Raw genomic sequence first — 21771 nt, 5'->3', positions numbered from 1 at the left:
AAATTTACAAAATTATTCAATGATAATGACATTTCAAGTCAAAAGTGTCTGTATCAGTATTGGCGATGTTAGCCCTGTATGTACTTGGTATCATATCTATACCAACATTCCCAGTGTCGCCCACCCATTCTGAAGAGCATTCGTGTTATCCTTCACCATCTATCACTCGATTTTCGTACGTCCAAATTTTCACATGATTCATAATGATTAAATACTTTGCCAAAATTTTCCCCATTTTTTTGTATACCACCTCAGTTATTGTGCAACCAAACATTGCACAAAAAACTGGTCCATTTGCCCATTCATCATTCAAGAATCCCATGTATTGGTGACTCGTTCTATGGGCTTTTTTTGTTAAGTACAACTGCTATATAATTCACCATTGTACTAAGTAAAGTTGCGAGTGCCAGCACTTTGGTAAAGGTGAGAAACACCATTGAATTCAAGAAAGAACGTGTAGCATCGAACAAAGGTACAAAGTTAAAAGTGATGTTAAATGTTCATTTATCATTTTCATTCATCATTTATATGTATTTCACATTATCTGCATGTAAAACTAGAACTATTCTCTATAAAATGTGTTTGTCATGACTTGATAAGTGATAGTATTTAATGTTTTGGCTGTGGGTGTTTTTGTATTAGATTTTTTAAACAGAGACATGGTCTATTTTATTGGTTTTGTTTGGGATTTTTATTTATGAATATTGCAAAGCACCATTACAAAAGCTTCATAGTCGCTATGTTTTCTTACGTAAGACAGCTTAGGAAATTTAGTAAGATATATTTAAGTTTTTATTTGCAATCTGTTATGTTCTACTGATTGAATCAACCTAATGTTAAAGCATAGTAATGTTAAAAGGTAAGAAGCAGAATAGAAAATATTTTTAAAGTTATTTTAGACTACCTCGATGCACTGGTGTTCAATTTTGTCCCACACAAACGTTGATTCCACATCTGCTGAGTTGCGATCCACAACTGATGTTTTCTCTTGTGCTCCTCAGCTGCCCATTAATGTGCCCATTGTAAACACTGATTTAATTCCTGCACTAAAACAACACTGTTATACACGGGAATTGAAGACAGGTACCTTCTTTTCTCTGTTCTTGTCATAAAGTAGTACGGTAAAACACTCTTAAAGTTGGCCATGCGCATTACTGATCCTGAGAATTGTATTCACGGGCATAGCAACAAATTCTGGGCCCCCATACACAAGACTTCTAAAGAGCCCCCTCATCCCACCCTATGCCCAAGTTTGCCACCCCATACACACACTTGGTATGTTTACATGCACTAAAAATAATTATATATTTGCTATGGTTAAAGCCAGCTTTTCAAAACACATGTAAAAACATTAATTAGGTTTTTGACTTTTAAAAAATGAATTACCATATCTAGATAAACTCCCCTAAATAATGTGGTTTTGATTTAAAAAAGAAGAAACAAAAATTTTGTTTTTTTTCCACAAAAAGCCAACAAATTCAATATAAAGTTGCCAGAATGTGAATCCATCCATCCATCCATTTTCTACCGCTTATTCCCTTCGGGGTCGCGGGGGGCGCTGGAGCCTATCTCAGCTACAATCGGGCGGAAGGCGGGGTACACCCTGGACAAGTCGCCACTTCATCGCAGGGCCAACACAGATAGACAGACAACATTCACACTCACATTCACACACTAGGGCCAATTTAGTGTTGCCAATCAACCTATCCCCAGGTGCATGTTTTTGGAGGTGGGAGGAAGCCGGAGTACCCGGAATGTGAATTAACTTAGATAATCATATAACCTGTCATTATTCATTTAAATATAGATTATAAATATGTTAATTTTCCCTTTAGTCCAGAGTGTAGAGATTAGCTCATACACATAAGATTATCATCAGTGGATAATACGAATCATGAAATACATCATAACCATTATATTATATTAGTGCATCTCCTGGAAATTGAGTCTTCCCCTGTCTTTAAAAAATTGTGACACGTCTGTAACTTTAATCCAGGGTTTTTGAAGGCACCACATATATGGGCAATGAATTGCAAAATTTAAACTTGTACATAACTTTATTTTATGCTGCCACAAATAGATTTATGATAGTTTTACTTTTCTTCTATCACTACCTTCTTGTTCCAAATGTTGGTGCTGTGTGTGAATGCTTAAGGGTAAGCTTTGATGATGTAATGATGTCCGTGTTTAAAGTTAGGTTAGCTGCTTTCCAGGTGGAACGAACCATGTTGCATTTTTGATAGGGCGTGTAAGTAGTCTTAGACATTCTTAATTTGATTAAAGCCACCTTATTATAGGACTTTCACGGCTAAATTAAAATGTGTGATGTCGTTTTGTATAACTTTTATATTTAAATGGCAGAAATACTTCACACTTTAAACTTTACAAAAGCCTAGAGGCCCCCTTGTGCTTAGGTTCCCAGTACAACATCCCTACTTACCCTCTCACTGATTGTATTGTAACATCCCAGTTTATACTTTTGTTTTTTGCTTTCCCAGGTCCAAACAGATTGAATCTGCATGCTTCAGTGGAACCGCGGCCTTCATGGAAGTCAGAATCCAGTCGGTTGTCGTGGAATTCATTCTCAACCATGTGGACGTTCTTTTCAGCACCAAACTCAGCTCACTAATACGTGAGGGAGCAGGTATGGCCTCCTTGAAGTCCTCCATACGTAATCCTTCCACGACCCAACACCCAATAATGGATGTACATCCCATCCCCAGGTCACAACACATTGTCACGACCAAAGTCTCTGCTGGTTTCGTCACCTTCCACCAAACTCCTGAGTTTGGAGGAGGCTCAGGCTCGAACTCAGGCACAGATTAACTCTCCTGTCACTGAAGACAGCAAGTACATTGAAGTTGGTGAGGGTCCTGCTGCCTTGCAGGGCAAATTCCACACTGTCATCGAGTTTCCCACTGAGAGGTTTGTGTTTTTTGTTTTGTTTTTCATCTTGTATTGGTGTTTTAACAAACAAAGCTAAGTTTTTTATGCATCATATTAGGTGTGTCTTGATCTGATATTAATATCAGTTATCATCCCATTATCAGATAAAAAAAACAGCATTGGATTATATCTGTTTATATCTTGAATCTCAAGAACCAGTGTTTACTTGTGAAAAACTGGACAGCCTGTTAACATCTAAATGTCCTCCAATAAGCACACAGGGTAGCGTGTATATATACAGTACATACAATATATATACTGTATATATATTGTACAATATATACACACACACACGCACAATAGGGTTGTACGGTATACCAGTACTTTTAAAGTACCGCTGTACTAATGAATTGAAAATGATACTATACTGCCCCTGAAAAATATTTTTGACGGACATTGCGGCACGCCGTCGTGACATTGCTGGAGCAGAAGTGCATGTTCGGCAATGCACACGTATGCAGTACTTACAAGCAGACACGGTGTGTAGACATAAGAGGAAGAATGTACTCATTTTGGCTTAAAAACAAACGATAAATATGAAGCTATAAACATTGAAGCACCGCTCTACAGGTAGTGCTATAAAACACAGCTACCTAGCGGCTCACGTCTGTCCGCAGTCGGTAGTGTTTTAGCTACTTCTAAATCACTAATCCTCGCCTCCATGGCGACAAATAACACTACGTTTCTTACAAGTATTATCCCTGCTGGACGAGGAATAGCTAAATATTTTTCACTACCGTAGGATACAAAAGCTCACCACAAACCGCAAGCTGGCATTTCTCAATGTAAACAAATGGATGGATCTATACATACCTTGACTTTAACTATACCAAGTACAAGAGCCGTATCTACAGTAGTTGATACTACAATGATTACATCGATATATTTTATCATTACAAAATCTTTTGTCATTATTTTTATGTCCCTGGACACAGGATAATTGTAATTAAGACCAATGTTTGATCTTGTAACTACTTAATATTGGATTGATACCAAAATGTGTAGTATCATCTAAAACTAATTTAAAGTATCCAAACAACAAAGGAATGAGTGCTTCTTACATTTTAACAGAAGTATAGATAGAACATGTTAAAACAGAAAGTAAGCAGATGTTAAAAATCTATTTTGTACCGCTTGTCTCTCATAATTTTGACAAAATGATACAATTGTAAATTACAGAATATGTTAATGCGTACGTCAGCAGCCATATTAGGAGCCTTTATAACCCGTTTGCTTATTTACTATTAAAAGTGAAGTTTTCAAGTATATTCACTATGTTATTCAATGCCAAAGTTGTTCTTTGATTGCAATAAGAAATGTATGTTTAATGTATCATAAGATTTTTTTCAAAAATAAAGCCAACAATGCCATTTTTTGTGGCCCCCTTTATTTAGAAAAGTATCAAAATCTCGAAATCGGGACAACTTTTGCATTTACATATAAAGTATATGTATATACACATATGTACACACATACATACCGTATTTTTCGGAGTATAAGTCGCTCCAGAGTATAAGTCGCACCGGCCAAAAATGCATAATAAAGAAGGAAAAAAACATATATAAGTCGCACTGGAGTATAAGTCGCATTTTTGGGGGAAATTTATTTGATAAAACCCAACACCAAGAATAGACATTTGAAAGGCAATTTAAAATAAATAAAGAATAGTGAACAACAGGCTGAATAAGTGTATGTTATATGACGCATAAATAACCAACTGAGAATGTGCCTGGTATGTTAACGTAACATATTATGGTAAGAGTCATTCAAATAACTATAACATATAGAACATGCTATACGTTTACCAAACAATCTGTCACTCCTAATCGCTAAATCCGATGAAATCTTATACGTTTAGTCTCTTACGTGAATGAGCTAAATAATATTATTTGATATTTTACGGTAATGTGTTAATAATTTCACACATAAGTCGCTCCTGAGTAAAAGTCGCACCCCCGGCCAAACTATGAAAAAAACTACGACTTATAGTTCGAAAAATACAGTATCTGTATGTATACATATATGTATATATACGTGTTCATATTTCTGTGTATATATACTGCATATCTATGTGTATACTAGGGCTGTCAAAGTTAACACGATAATAACGCGTTAACTATAAGTTCCTTTAACGGCAATACATTTTAATGCACGATTAAAGTTTTTGACCCTCTGCCCGTTCCGTAGTTTGGGAAAATGTGTAATGGCGTCTAGTTACTGTTGAGCCACATGCTCGAAAATAGCTAGTAGAACTGCACAAAAGCAAAGCCATGGCAAGTCGTTCTCCGGACATGACAAGACAATTTTACCTTCAATCGCCGTGAGGCATAATCATTGGAGGAAACGCTGAGCGCGCATTGCTCCTTGGAGTGAGGAGAAGCTTCACGTCTTGTGTTTGGATTACAGTTAAGTGCATTGAAAACATAAAATGTAGTAAGACGGTAGAGAAGAAACCTAAAGTCACTTTTATCTGAGATTTTCATCAAAACATGTCAAGTCTTTTCTCATACTGATAACACACGTCCGGTTGGTGGCTTCACAATAATAGAGCTACGCTTCACATCCGGTCAAACCAACAAAACAACGAAAAATCGTCTTACAATAGATCATGTTATTCTGTTACTCTGTGTTATTCTATTATATTTCTACCTAAATAAATGTTTTTTGGCAGATTGATGTTAAGTGTATTGCATACTTGCCAACCCTCCCGTTTTTAGCGGGAGACTCCCGGTATTCAGCGCCTCTCCCGATAACCTCCCGGCAGAAATTTTCTCCCGACAAACTCCCGGTATTCAGCCGGAGCTGGAGGCCACGCCCCCTCCAGCTCAATGCGGACCTGAGTGGGGACAGCCTGTTCTCACGTCCGCTTTCCTACAATATAAACAGCTTGCCTGCCCAATGACGTCATAACATCTACGGCTTTTAGAGAGTAGAGTGCACAACTGCGCACACAACAAGGAGACGAAGCAGAAGAACGAGGAAGTTACAGACATGGCGACGCCGTCGACGAGCAGGATGAAGAAATACGGTTGCTTGTATTGTAATGGCAGCGGGGATGTGAAGAAGGAAGACTTTCTGTCTTTGAACAAACTTGTCTTCTTCTTTGCCACCACTGAGACTAGGGTTAATACTGCAGGCATGCCTGCCACTGCCCTCTGCAGCCCACATCGGGTAATTACAGTTCACTACACAATATTACCATCGCTATGGTATATAACCTGTTCTGATTGATAGTCCGCAATTGCAGAATGTTTAACAGGGTAAATATTACATTTTATCAATAAGTAGGTAGAGAATGTTAAAACATTGTCATGCAGAGATATGATTGCCATTAACTTGCACTACTGTGCATAAGTTTTGGCCAATAATTCCATAAGAACACTATATCCACTCATCACCGTGCAGAAGAAAGCATCAAGGGTCATTCATAAGGCAGTATATAGGGATCACAAAAATAATTTTTCTTACATTCAAAACTATTGAAATTTAAAGAACTTGTGGGACTACAAACAGTACTAATTACATATAAATATAATTCAATGTTTCTGCCAATTTAACACTTCTCTATTTAATTTTTGGTAATCTTTTTATTCTGTTACTTATTTTATTGTCTATTTTTTTTATGTATTCTTATTTTAATTAATCTTATTGTTATCCCTGTTTTTTTTCTCTATTACCTGTGTCTTTGCACGAAGCTATATTCTGTAATTTTTTTGTCCAGTTTTTTTATTTAACAAATCATCTTTAACCCCCTTGAGTATGTTACATTTTTTATTAATTTGTTCTTTTTCATTCTTATTCAAGTTACACCTATTAGCCTTTCAACACTTTTCTAATTATCCACTGTGTAAATATTGTGTCAACATGTACAAAACCCAAAACCAGTGAAGTTTGCACGTTGTGTAAATCGTAAATAAAAACAGAATGCAATGATTTGCAAATCCTTTTCAACCTATATTAGATTGAATAGACTGACCCCGAAAGGGACAAGCGGTAGAAAATGGATGGATGGATGGATAGACTGCAAAGACAAGATATTTAACGTTCAAACTGGAAAACTTCGTTAGTTTTTGCAAATATTAGCTTATTTGGAATTTGATGCCTGCAACATGTTTAAAAAAAGACTGAGAAAGTTGAGGAATGCTCATCGAACTCTTATTTGGAACATCCCACAGGTGAACAGGCTAATTTGGAACAGGTGGGTGCCATGATTGGGTCTAAAAGCAGCTTCCATGAAATGCTCAGTAATTCACAAACAAGGATGGGGCAAATGTCACCACTTTGTGAACAAATGCGTGAGCAAATTGTCGAACAGTTTAAGAACAACATTTCTCAGCGAGCTATTGCAAGGAATTTAGCGATTTCACCATCTACGGTCCGTAATATCATCAAAAGGTTCAGAGAATCTGGAGAAATCACTGCACATAAACGATGATATTACGGACCTTTGGTCCCTCAGGCGGTACTGCATCAAAAAGCGACATCAGTGTGAAAAGGATATCACCACATGGGCTCAGGAACACTTCAGAAAACCACTGTCAGTAAATACAGTTTGTCGCTACATCTGTAAGTGCAAGTTAAAACTCTACTATGCAAAGCCAAAGCCATTTATCAACAACACCCAGAAATGCCGCCGGCTTCGCTGGGTCCGAGCTCATCCAAGATGGACTGATGCAAAGTGTAAATGTGTTCTGTGGTCTGACGAGTGCACATTTCAAATTGTTTTTGGAAACTATGGACGTCGTGTCCTCCGGACCAAAGAGGAGAAGAACCACCCGGATTGTTATAGGCGCAAAATTCAAAAGCCAGCATCTGTGATGGTATGGGGGTGTATTAGTGCCCAAGACATGGGTAACTTACACATCTGTAAAGGCACCATTAATGCTGAAAGGTACATACAGGTTTTGGAGCAACATATGTTGCCATCCAAACAACGTTATCATGGACGCCCCTGCTTATTTCAGCAAGACAATGCCAAGCTACGTGTTACAACAGCGTGGCTTCATAGTAAAAGAGTGCGGGTACTGGACTGGCCTGCCAGTAGTCCAGACCTGTCTCCCATTGAAAATGTGTGGTGCAATATGAAGCCTAAAATACCACAAAGGAGACCCTGCACTGTTGAACAACTTAAGCTGTACATCAAGCAAGAATGGGAAAGAATTCCACCTGAAAAGCTTAAAAATGTGGTCTCCTCAGTTCCCAAACGTTTACTGAGTGTTGTTAAAAGAAAAGGCCATGTAACACAGTGGTAAAAATGCCCCTGTGCCAACTTTTTTGCAATGTGTTGCTGCCATTAAATACTAAGTTAATGATTATTTGCAATAAGAAAATACGTTTCTCAGTTCGAACATTAAATATCTTGTCTTTGCAGTCTATTCAATTGAATATAAGTTGAAAAGGATTTGCAAATCATTGTATCCTGTTTTTATTTACGATATACACAACATACCAACTTCACTGGTTTTGTAAAAGATATGGTGTAAATGAATTAATAATATTAATTAGAGCTGTTAACGCAATAACGCATGTGATTAATAAAACAAATATTGTGTTATCAAAAATGAATAAAGATTAATCAGTGTTTGTTTCGACCGCCGGAAGGTGGCGCACATGTCAGTGTGATGATAGTTAAAGCGACGGCTCTTCGCCCTTCATAGCAAACTCTGACGGAACAAATTTGATTGGCAAAAGGAAAATATGTGCCTGGAAAAGGTGAACAATTATGTCTACAAAGCTCACTGTGTGGTTTGCTGCTGTGTTTTTTTTTATTGTCCACGATGGTGGATTGTGTGACGTTAAACAGCATGCTGCTAGTAGTGGTCAAAAAACATCAGAGAAAACAAAACCAGTGGAAATCTTGACCGGTTTGTTGTCCACCAAGCAACACCAACAACCAACCAGAAGTTAAGCAGCATATACCTGTAGTTTTATTTAAGATATATATTTACTACATTTTTATATATTTTTTATTTTGCAATAAACTTAAGTTGTTGAGCAATTTTCCATCTAGCCTATTCATATTACTCCAAAACATGCAGTTACCGGTAGTTAAATTTAAGTTTGAGTCACATGGCAGTGTTTCACAAAAAAAGGCCAAACCAATCAGTAGTGGTGAAGACGATGAGTGTTGCCGGTGTTCTAAGAAAATGCTAATTATCTGCATCTCACCAAATTTTACATTTGCATGTTTTTGATCACAGGAAGAGACCCCCTGTTAAATCCAAGAAATCTCCTGTGGGGAGCTGGCGATCTTTTTTCAACTTGGGAAAGTCCTCATCCATGTCCAAGCGCAAACTGCATCGCAACCCCAGTGAGCCCAATGAATTGAAAGCCATGGCTCTTGCTGGTGTGTCTTTCTTTTTTTCAATTGGAATGTTTTAGCATTTTAGATTGGGGAGTAATTTAAGGTTTTAGGCAAGATTAAGATTGCAACAACACATCACCAGTAAGGTAAAACTAATCTTTGGTTTGGTTCATTTTGGGTACTGTTAGGAAAGAAACTTCTTTGTTTACAAAATTCCCCAAAAAGGCCACGTGTTTCCATACAAGACAATTTAATGATGTAAGAGGGTTTTAAAACACTGGCTTCTTCTTGACCCTATTTGCCTGCTATTATTACTGCTAGCCAAAGGCTGGGATGCAACGAAATTGCACACTTCCTGTCCCTTACTCAATGTATACAGGAGTGGGACGTTTATGTAATAATCTGAAGGGTCCATACAGAAACTCTGAAAATGAATACATGTATCGCTATACCCCTAATTTTATAGCATTTACTCTATTATGCAGTAATCATATTTGAGCAAACGCAACAAATTGCTGATACTTTTTATATGAATCAATTGTTCTAGGGGGAAGAGGGGATACAGGAACATTAAGATCTGCTAAAAGTGAAGAGTCACTGAGTTCTCTGCATAATGTAGAAGGTAAGCCACTTTTAAATTCCTTGATATATTTTTTTCATGAACTGGTTTAATAATTACATGTCTCAAAGAGGTTAAGTTTTGTCTTCAACATTTTCATTTGTGTGAGCTTCAATAATGTACTTGCTAATTCCATGTTCATAGCTGGTTACTCTTTGCCATACTGTAACACGGTTACAGCTACACTGCTGTTAATGTACACTAAGCACTTACTCTGCTGTTGTTTCGCTACTTGGAGTGGGTACCAAATTTGGTACTTTCCTAGGTACTGACCGAGTTCTACCATAATTCTCGTAAAAATCAAACGGTACCATACAGTATTTGATACCTTTGAAGCCCTTGACGGCACGTCCATTTGCAGATTATGTACCAGCTCTAACACTTGCCGGGAAGACAGCGCTCAAGCAGCACTCAGCGCAGCCTCAGCCAAACTGTCTCTAGATAGTGTTGCAATGTTCCATGCCAGCAACGCAAGTATGCCAGATAGAAAGTGTTTAAAAGTAATGCTCTATTTTTCCGTCAGACTATTATAATGAAGTCTGACGGAAAACAGGCATCTACATTCAACATCAATACTACTATGTTCCAAGGGATTACTGAACAAGAAGACCATACAAGTCTACAATTGGAAAATTATATAAATCCAGATACAAAAAAATTCTCCCACATCAGGAATAATTGTTTTTATTACACAGACGAACAATATAATAGCAACATTATTAGCAACAAATTGTCAATTATTCATTTCAAAAGCAGAGGCTTGTATACAAAATACAAAAACATGAAGCATTTTCTGGAACAATTCAACAGACCCTTCAAAGTGATTGCCGTCTCCGAACATGGATCAATGCTAAAAAAAAGGAATAGATTTTGATTTGGAATTATATGAACTAAATTGTATCAACAAAATCGACAAGAATGGAGAAGAATGAACGACCTGAACTACAAAGTGGTAATATAAAGTAATTTGCTGTTGATTATATCTTAAAATATACAACCATTGAAAAGTCATGAAAAAAGCAAAACCTTATTCATCAGCTGTGTATATATCAGTGGTGTGCCGTCAGGGCCAGCAAGGCCTTCTCTGTTGGCCTAACAAAACCAGAAATCATGATCATAATTAAAGACCAAATTATTTTTTTATTTACTTTCCCTAAATATCAAAAACGATTCATATTCTCTTCATGTCATATTATGCTCCTTCCAGGGCTGTTGTTTTTAGTTTTAGTTTGTATCCAATCAGAATTCAGCTAGCTTATGTTGCCATGCTGTACAAAATCTGCCAGAGGCCTTCAGAATCAACAATGCTGGCGTCTGTGCACTCTTAAGTGAACGGGGACATACAGTGATAGACAGTTGCGAGAGCCAATCAGACCACGAGTTGTTGTCAGTAAAGCCTTCTAGATGGCCTCACATTGAACGTGACATTTACACGTCCTGTGATTGGATACTCATCGGGACCGTTTGCGGATTAATTTGAGAACACATGAGAGTTGAGAGACAGTTGCGATAGCCAACCAGATTGCAAGTTGTTGACAGTAGCTGTTCTGTTACCACTAAAAGTTGTAAACTCTTGTTTTTAAAGTGTGTCATACTTGTCATTTAATTAACATTGTTACATGTGTATTTGTCGCCATCATGTGGTCAAGGCAGTTTTTATATCTTTGAGAAGTGTGTACTTTGAATCAAACTTTATTGACCGAAAGTTGCATAAGCCAAGCAGAGAAATTTATGGTATATGTTTTAATTGCTGATGCGTTTTAATTCATTTTTAAATGCGGCAAAAAATAACCCGTTTTGTATACTGTTGATGTGATTCAATGCTCAAGTAGGGCGTATATGTGTTCATGTATAGTATTTCTCCAGCAATGGTCATGTGGTGACATCAATTATGATATTTTGAGAGGTAATCATTGAAGTCGGAAATCACTGAAGGCCTAGGTGGGAAACGCACGGCCAGCCATTGGTATATATAGAATACCGAAGTCAAATATTGAAATGTTTGAGGACTGGATTAAGGCTATCTTTAATGAGATCAGTCAAAAAGTAATTTTTTATGTGGTGACTTCAACATTGACCTCTTGAATCCTAATAAGCAAAAGGCCATTGATACAATTTATAGCATATATCCTTAAATTACAAGACCAAGCAGACTCGCAGGACACTGTGCCACATTTACCGATAACATTTTTATTAATGATTTTGATGATAATAACACTACAAATGGTTTGCTAATACCAAGCATCAGTGATCATATATACGTTTTCACAATCTATGATGGAAACTAGAGGAAGAGGAACATGGATGACAAAAAGACACTTTGAAAAATATGCATCGAAAAAAGCGTGAATGCTTTAAGAATGATCTGAGAGCACAAAGCTGGGACAATGTGTACAGTGAAAATTATGTGGATGATGCATATGTGAATTTATTTGAATATTTTCATGATGCTTTTTGACAAACATTGTCCTTGGAAACAAAACTTAATAAGAAGCAAAAGAACAATCAACCATGGATAAGAAAGGTACTGAAAAATGCTTCTAACAAGAAAAATACGTTATATAGAACATTCATAACACAAAGATCTATAGAGACAGAATATAAGTACTAAAACAAACTAAACAGCATCCTACGAACATGTAGGAAATAATATTACAGTCAATTATTAGACATGAACAAAAAAAATAACATGAGAACAACATGGGGCATTCTAAATATCGTCATTAAAATGGTGCTAAGAAGGATTACCTTAAATACTTCTCAGACGGAAACATAAAAATTACAATATGAACAAAATAGTTTGAAGTTCTTACAACTACTTTGTAAATATTGGACCAAATCTGGACAAAAGGATTTCAGCTCCTGGATCAGTGGAAGACATAGACAAAAACCCCAACTCGATGTTCCTCATGGACGTGATGGAAGAGAAAATAATTAACCTTGTGAGTAAATGTACATCCAAGACATCAACTGATTGTAATTGAATTAACATGGAAATGATAAAAAAAGGTTATTGAATAGCTTTTAAAACCTTCAATGTACACTATATAGCCAAAAGTATTTGGCCACCTGCCTTGACTCGCATATGAACTTGAAGTGCCATCCCATTCCTAACACATAGGGTTCAATATGATGTTGGTCCACCTTTTGCAGCTATTACAGCTTCAACTCTTCTGGGAAGGCTGTCCACAAGGTTGCAGAGTGTGTTTATAGGAATGTTGTACCGTTCTTCCAAAAGCGCATTCGTGAGGTCACACACTGATGTTGGTCGAGAAGGCCTGGCTCTCAGTCTCCGTTCTAATTCATCCCAAAGGTGTTCTATCAGGTTCAGGTCAGGACTCTGTGCAGGGCAGTCAGGTTCATCCACACCAGACTCTTGTCATCCATGTCTTTATGGACCTTGCTTTGTGCACTGGTGCACAGTCATGTTGGAAGGGGAAGGGGCCCACTCCAAACTGTTCCCACAAGGTTGGGAACATGGAATTGTCCAAAATGTTTTGGTATCCTGGAGCATTCAAAATTCATTTCACTTGAACTAAGGGGGTGAGCCCAACTCCTGAAAAACTACCCCACACCATAATTCCTCCTCCACCAAATTTCACACTCTGCACAATGCAGTCCGAAATGTACCGTTCTCCTGGCAAACTCCAAACCCAGACTCGTCCATCAGATTGCCAGATGGAAAAGCGTGATTCATCACGCCAGAGAAGGCGTCTCTACTGCTCTAGAGTCGTGAAGCGCTCTGCGTACTGTACGTGGGCTAATTGGAAGGTCACATGAAGTTTGGAGCTCTGTAGCAACTGACTGCAGAAAGTCGGCGACCTCTTTGCACTATGCGCTTCAGCATCCGCTGACCTCTCTGTCAGTTTACGTGGCCTACCACTTCATGGCTGAGTTGCTATTGTTCCCAAACGCTTACCTTTTCTTATAATAAAGCCGACAGTTGACTTTGGAATATTTAGGAGCGAGGAAATTTCACAACTGAATTTGTTGCACAGGTGGCATCCTATGACAGTTCCACGCTGGAAATCACTGAGCTCCTGAGTGCGGCCCATTCTTTCACCAATGTTTGTAGAAACAGTCTCCATGCCTAAGTGCTTGATTTTATACACTGTGGCCGGGCCAAGTGATTCTGATCATTTGGATGGGTGGCCAAATACTTTTGGCAATATAGTGTATATTAGCAACCTACCATTTAAAACAGGCAAATTCCCAAACAAAATGAAAATAGCAAAAGTTGTACCAATTTACAAGACTGAGGACAAAAAACAGTTTTCAAACTATAGACCTGTTTCCTTACTTCCACAATTTTCTGAAATTATTTAAAAAACTGTTCAACAACAGATTGGACAAATTCATAAATAAAAGTGGAACATTAATGAAAATAACGGGAGAGATTACCAATGCAATAGATGGGGAAAAAAAGTGTGCATCTGCAGTGTTTATGGATCTAACAAACAGATTTGACACAATTAACCATAATATCTTAGTTAACAAATTGTATGGCATCAGATGACTGGTCTTGAATTGAGTAAGAAGCTACTTAACCAACAGGAAGCAATACGTGAAGCCAGGCGAACATACGCCTATAGCGCTAAATATATATTGTGGTGCACCCCAGGGATCAATACTAAGACCAAAATTGTAAAGGTACACAGGACTTCAAGTTAGTCCTATTTGCAGACGACACAACTTTGTTCTGGAGAGAACACACAGAAGCTAATACAAATAACAGAAGAAATTAACAAAATAAAGAGATGGTTTGACAAAGACAGACTATCTTTGAATCTCATTAAAACTAAAATAATGATTTTCGATAACCGCAGAAGAGAAAGTCAAACACAAAGTAAGTAAAATAAGTGAGTAAAATAAATAAAATGTTTAAGTGTTATAATAGATAATAAAATAAGCTGAAAATCTCATATGAAAAATACAACCAAGTCGCAAGAAATATGTCAATAATGAATAGAGCTAAATATAAATATTTTTATATTGGACCAAAATCACTCCATATTTTCTACTGCTCGCTAGTGTTACCATATTTAAGTAATTCAGTGGAAATATGGGGAAATAACTACAAAGGTATGCTTCATTCACTAACCATGTCGTTTAGAATAATACATAATGTAGGAACCCTTTATTTATTGAATCAACAATATTGAAATTAAATGAGTTTGTGCATCTGCAAACAGCTTAAATTATGCACGAAGCAAACTACCGGTATAACCTGCTACCCAAGAATGTACAAAAACTCTTACCGATAAAAGAGAAGAAATATAACCTTAGTGGGATATGTTTCTCAAAACATTTGTATGCACATGCAACACTTAAAACCTTTAGTATATCAGTATGTGGAATTCAATTATGAAATGGATCATGGGTGTCAAACTCTGGCCCGCGTAATTTCACTTGGCCCTTGAGGCGATATCAAATTAACACTAGAGCTGGCCCGCCGATTATATACAGCGGCGGTGCCGCGGTAACACCGCATTCACCGCTAATTCTCATACTTGCCAACCCACCCGGGAGACTCCCAAATTTCAGTGCCCCTCCCGAAAATCGTCACGTCCGCTTTTCATCCAGTCCAACGAGTGGTGGCACAGTCAAATAATATGTGCGGCTTCTGCATGCACACACAAGTGAGTACAACGCATACTTGATCAACAGCGATACAGGTTACACTGAGGGTAGACGTATAAACAACTTTAACACTGTTAGAAATATACGCCACACTGTGAACCCACACCAAACAAGAATGACAAAAACATTTTGGGAGAACATCCGCACCGTAACACAACATAAACACAACAGAACAAATACCCAGAATCCTTTGCAGCACTAACTCCTCCGGGACGCTACAAGGTGTGGGGGGGGGTTTGGTGGTAGCGGGGGTACTAATATGATCCAGTTTAAGAATCTGTTCAAACTCAAAGTGTTTAGTGTTTACACAGTACAAAGAAGAAAAATCCTGATAAACATCTTGACATTTTAAATCTTATTCATCTTATTCATAAATCATAAACTACTAAACTATTTATTCATGAAAATGTTATTGATTGTTTATTTATGTAGTTTAAAAAAAATATTTATTTATTTACCTACTCATTTAATTATTCATTAATTTACTGTTATGTTACAAATTGAGTATAAAGGTGTTAGAAATTGCTATCAAACAAAAAGGGTTTGATAGCAAAATGGATTAAATAAGCTTTGCTTTTTCCCACTCCTTTTCGGACATGCTGTAATGAGAAACTAGAAATATGTGATATATCATATTGTAATTGTATGCATGTACAAAATGAACTAACACCAAAACCATAACCAATTCACATTTATTAACACATGAATACACACAAATGTACCGGAAATTGGTACTCTTGAATACCGGGTGCTGGGAATTGGCACCATTCAAATGTGAAAAGTACCTATCCCTATTCACTACATTACTTTAAAAATAGCTTAGCTGTTAGCATCGCTTTTTGTTTCCTGCTCTCTCTGGCGGAGGTATGGGTGTTGAATGCCTAGCTTTTCCTTGTCCTGCAGCGATACTTGCAAGAAATGTAGCAATGAAGGTGAGAATCTGAAACTTATAAGCACGGCTTTGCACTGTGTTTGGGCATACTTCAGCTGCGCTAGCTAGCCAGCTCTTTGAGGTGGCTACATTGCATTGACGAAGCTTGTTAGCAATGTTATTGTGACCACAGGGACTCTGAATAGTGCATGCTGGATCCGGAATAGACTGCCCATACTGGAGTGCTCATATCAGAGATTTAAATGCTGTCTGATGTTATCCAATACTCTTTTTTTTTTTCTTGCAGGCCGATGTCCGATATCAGTATCGGATCAGTATACCTCTGATAATAATTCTGACTCTGGGTTTCTTCTGAGATTTTCTTTTTCTTAGTGAAATGTAACTGTGGAGGAGCAATTGCTATATAGTCGGCTACCATGTGCATGTGGCGCTTGTTTGTCTTGGTGTTTCTTTTCCCAACCCATACACACACACACCCCAAATGTTACTGTAGAGGAGCAATCGCACTAGAGTCCACACTCCCCAAAAAGCTGTTAACCTTGTGCAAACATGACTTCAAAAACCTTTGGCTGTGCTTTCTGAACACTTGTTTACATTGTTTCCACAGGTGAGTCCAAGGTTTATCGTCCTCGACGACCGCGATCAAGCAGTGACGCTCTTTCTGCGTCATTTAACGGCGATCTGTTTGATGGTCGACCGCACTGCGACTCCTACGACAACCTTGATGCCACAGAGGATAGCGACGGTGATGACGGGCCTATCTGTGTGCCTGCTCTCATTTCACCTCCCCGCGCAGCCGGTGAAGACATTGACCTCAGCCCACCGGACATCGGCATGGCCTCTTTGGACTTTGATCCGATGTCTTTCCAGTGCAGCCTTCCTGACACAACCCACTCGTTTCCTCTGGCAGACTCACAAGCGGGAGCAGAGAGCGCCATGTTGAAGAGGAGCCCTGGCAGTCTCTGGGGAAAGAGAAGTGGATCTGACATCCCATCTTCTTCTTTCATTGGCAACTTTACCTCATCCTTGTTGTCCTCGAACTTTAGCCTGGCTGCGAAAGAGAAAACAGAAAGCCAGAAACTGACCACTTCCTACTCTTGCACGGATAAACCCACGCAAGTGGTGTCGCCTGTTAAAAGTGCAAAAATTCCAACTTCTGCCTCTTCAGAGCCTGTTTCTGTTGAGATGCCTGAGAAAAATGCTAGTGGACAGGTGAGGATTCAACAACCTTTATCCCCTCACTCAGAGCCAAAACACTCGCCTTCTTGTGTAAAACTTGAGCCATCTCTAAGTGAATCTTTCCGAATGGAGCTACACTCTAAGCTCGCAATCCTGGACAGTGAGGACAGTCAAGAGCCAAAGAGACAAGACAGGGTTCAGCAGGTGTCCGAGAAGAAAAAAGGTAGGTTTCCTAAATGTGCAGGTTAAATGTGCATGGATCTTAAATTGCTAATTTCAAATACTAATCAAGCAACAGGCTTTTGTATTCTCCTCTTTACCAGGCTTCCTTTCTTCCTTGACTGCCATCTTTTCTACTACTAATTATTTATTCAAGAATCCCTTTTGTTTTTGTGTCCCTGCTAGGAGTGCTAGGTCCGGATTCTTCAGAGACTTTTCCTGCACATTCCCTCAGCTCTACTTCCGCTCCTCCTTCTCCTCCTAAAGACTCCACCCGCATGACGGCCCATGCACCTGCTGAGTCAGCACAACAACTCTGCCTAAAGTCCCAGCTCTGGTCCCCCGAACCACTGACACCAATTTCCCTTGTGCAGCCGCAAACCTCTGACTCCCAGGACTCGTCGGGTCTACACTTTCAGAATTCCTGTTCTGCGGGAGCTGAGGGGGGAAGCTCCCCGCCACGAAGTAGCCATGTCTCTGTTGTCACTCCATGTATTCCCTCATCCTCAAGCCCTTTGAAAGAACATCAGAAACTTGAGTTAACAAGCACAATAACCAAGCAGTCAACTGGAAATTCACCAGAAGCTGACATTACTCCGACAGATACCTTTCATAACAACGCCACTCCCCTCCCAAGTTTAGCCAGCCTAAACTCTCCAAGTAGGAGGAATCCCGGCAGTCAGTCAGTTATTGGACAAGACTGTACCAGCATTACCAAGAGCACCAACAGTGGCCACTGCAAGGACAGCAGAAGCTTGTGTTTTGCTGAGGTGAGTGTCTTGTTGTATCAACATAGTACAATGTTGTCATTGTAAAAGCATTTAAAGAGTGTCTTTGTGGCACACATACACACTGGGTGTGGTGCAAGCCCAGCAAAAGATCAGTGGGGATGTTTACATTTTATCTAGTAGAGCAGTAAAGCCCCCAACCACAGCAATGGAAATATAAAGAAAGATAAAGATAATGATTGCTGGTCTGTTGCACTTTATGTACATAAAGTAAAATACAGTTAACCTTACTTGTACTATACAGTGTTCCTTCAATTATCACTGGGGTTACGTTCCAGACGATGAATAGTGCATAATAATTAAACAAAAGATAACATTACTCTTGCCACTTATTTTAAAATGTTGTAAACTATAAAAACAACAATAAAAATGTGTATTTATTTATTTCAATAACAATTTTTAAAATTATTTTTTTATTTAAAAAAACATTGATTTAGTCAATGTAGTATCAACCAATAACTAATACTATACTTGGTATTTATATTGGTAATACAGGGTTTCTCACAGATTGCAAATTTACTTGTGGGGGCGGGGTCAATATTATGGCATCATATAATTTACATAATTGGGGATGAAGCATCAACTTTGTAATTGTGTGAATGCTGAAAATAAGTATTCTACACCAACAAGTAATCTTGTGTAAATGCTGAAAAGTTACTATACCTCAGAGTCACATAACATTGCTAATGTTAACATGCTAACTTTTTGTGTACTCTTACACCTCAGAGTCATATTACTTGGTACTTGACATATTCTGACTGTTAGTATGTTAAGGTCAGCATGTAAAACATTAGCATGCTAAATTTTTGAAGCTAATGTTGCAGCTGTACACCTCAGAGTCATGTAACTTGGTACTTGACATATGCTAATGTTAGCATGCTAACATTAATATGCTAACTTTTTTTTAGCTAATTTTGCAGTCGTACGTAACCAGCCGTATATAACTTGATATTAGCGCTGAACAATTAATCTAATTTTAATTTTGATACTCACAATTTCAATTTTGGCTTCTCACGATAGAAAAAAACATATACGGTATGCAAATTCCGAAGCTTGTAAAGGTGAAACGGATGCGTGAGCGTATAAGTTTAAAAAAAAAACTACGTCTACTACAAGTTTAGGATATCCCCATGTTTGCTACTTTTAGTTTGACACAGCGCTAGTATGCCTATTCAATAATTACTAAACTCAACAAAAAAGTAAGGCCATATGATTTCCTCGTTAACGTAACCGTGGATAGAATCACAGAATAGTCCAATAAAACGGAATCCGCTGTTACCCGCAGAATATCACAGAAACTGATATGAATGTGACTAATATTCGGTTTTTGTGAGGATGAATAATATTTATTTGGGAAAATAATGTGTCCTGGACTGCTCATTTATTCCCAAAACACACTATCCACTCCATCCTGAACTAAACAATGTTGATACGGCCATTTGAAACACCGACTAAACTACAAAGCTAAAGCTAGCGAGAACAATCCATACAACCACAGCACATCTCATTTGCTCATCGACAGTGTTGGGTTAGTTACTGAAAACCAGTAAATAGTTACAGTTACTTTATTTCAAAAGTAACTCAGTTACTAACTCAGTTACTTACACCAAAAAGTAATGTGTTACTGTGAAAAGTACCGTAATTTCCGGACTATAAGCCGCTACTTTTTCCCCTCGTTCTGGTCCCTGCGGCTTATACAAGGGTGCAGCTTATTTACGGCCTGTTCTTCTCCGACACCGACGAAGAGGATTTCGGTGGTTTTAGTACGCAGGAGGAAGACGATGACACAATGATTAAAGACTGACTTTTCATATACCGGTAGGCTGGTTATTTTGATAACGTACAGGCGAGCACTTTGTATTACTTTGCACCGTTGTATTATTTGTACTCTGCACGAATGCTGTTCGCCATGTCAAAGATGTGAAAGTTTGATTGAATGATTGAAAGATTTATTGTTAATAAATGGGACGCTTTGCGTTCCCAAACAGTCATCTTTGTCCCGACAATCCCCTCCGTGGTAGCAGGAACCCCTATATACTACGCTAATTACACATCAAAACCCTGCGGCTTATAGTCGGGTGCGGCTTATATATGGAGCAATCTGTATTTTCCCCTAAATTTAGCTGGTGCGGCTTATAGTCCGGAAATTACGGTAACTATTTAGTTACTTATATTTTTTTTTTATTTTTTTTTTTAAGGCCCCCTTAATGCCCTTTTAGCCTTCATTTCAGTACTGTTATTGCACTGGAGAATAATACAATCTGTTGATCAACTTGACATGCATTTGCATCACTGAACTCTGCTAAGCAATGTGCTCTACATACAACACACAAAGACAAAGATATGTTTCAAAGGGCCAATTTGTTTCAGGCCAGAACAAATTGACAAAACTACAACATAGCTGTAAACCAAGGAAGGCACACACTGCATACACAAAGCCTAACCAGGCGTTTTTTTCTCAAGGAATTCTGAAATAAAGTCATGTCTGAAGCCCAGAACACTACACACTTCCCCAATCTTAGTTTAGAGATAAGGAAAGATTGGCCTGGCCCACTAGCATCCCTCTTTATGTTTGTGAACTTTATAGTCTATACGTTTAGAGTGATGTGATAATCAAACACTCTAGAAGTCTAGAATGAAAGAGCAACAGTATATAAGAGAATTGACAGTGTGTGTACCTTCAGTGCGCAGTGCCTCGTTAAAATCCAGCCGCTGTTGCTTAGGAGGTGAAGTGTGTCTCTCTTTACCAGCTTCGTCGAAGCATGTTGCTTTTGTAGCTGTTTCAGCAGATTTGAATTGCTAGGATAGGATCTTTGATCCAAAACACAACTTACATTTAACTAAAATTGTATTTTCTTTGTGGTCGACAAAAGAAAAGTAGTGAGAATATCTCCATGTTAAGAAACTCTGCTTCGGGCTTTGCCATGTCTTGTTAGTAAACACAGACACGTCCCCTCCCACATACACACAGACGGCGCGCAGCGCGCCTCTTCCTTCTCGCCTCCTCCGCAGCGCTCCAATAAAACACACTCAGATCTTCTCAGTTTCTAGCCCAGGGGTCGGAAACCTTTTTGGCTGAGAGAGTCATGACAGCCAAATATTTTTAAATATATTTCCGTGAGAGCCATATAATATTGTTTAACACCAAATACAACTAAATGCATGCATTTTTAAGTAACACCAA

At 38.3% G+C, this 21771-nt stretch overlaps 1 protein-coding gene across 5 annotated transcripts in view; it reads left to right on the top strand.

The window, feature by feature from the left end:
- Positions 1–21771, top strand: part of arhgap32b (Rho GTPase activating protein 32b) — a 288605-nt gene that overhangs the window by 261446 nt on the left and 5388 nt on the right. For 4 of the 5 annotated variants that reach the window (XM_062048339.1, XM_062048337.1, XM_062048340.1 and 1 more), the window contains 6 exons: positions 2499–2644; positions 2724–2925; positions 9147–9292; positions 9798–9872; positions 17009–17803; positions 17986–18569. In XM_062048339.1, coding sequence (XP_061904323.1) covers positions 2499–2644; positions 2724–2925; positions 9147–9292; positions 9798–9872; positions 17009–17803; positions 17986–18569 — 1948 coding nt within the window. The remainder of the gene's footprint in view (positions 1–2498; positions 2645–2723; positions 2926–9146; positions 9293–9797; positions 9873–17008; positions 17804–17985; positions 18570–21771) is intronic. The other variant, XM_062048338.1, reaches the window with a different exon arrangement.

The sequence above is a fragment of the Entelurus aequoreus genome, linkage group LG05 (genome assembly GCF_033978785.1).
Source record: "Entelurus aequoreus isolate RoL-2023_Sb linkage group LG05, RoL_Eaeq_v1.1, whole genome shotgun sequence".
NCBI lineage: Eukaryota > Metazoa > Chordata > Actinopteri > Syngnathiformes > Syngnathidae > Entelurus > Entelurus aequoreus.
The sequence above is the reverse complement of the archived record's forward strand: the minus strand, read 5'-3'. Positions and strand labels throughout refer to the sequence as shown.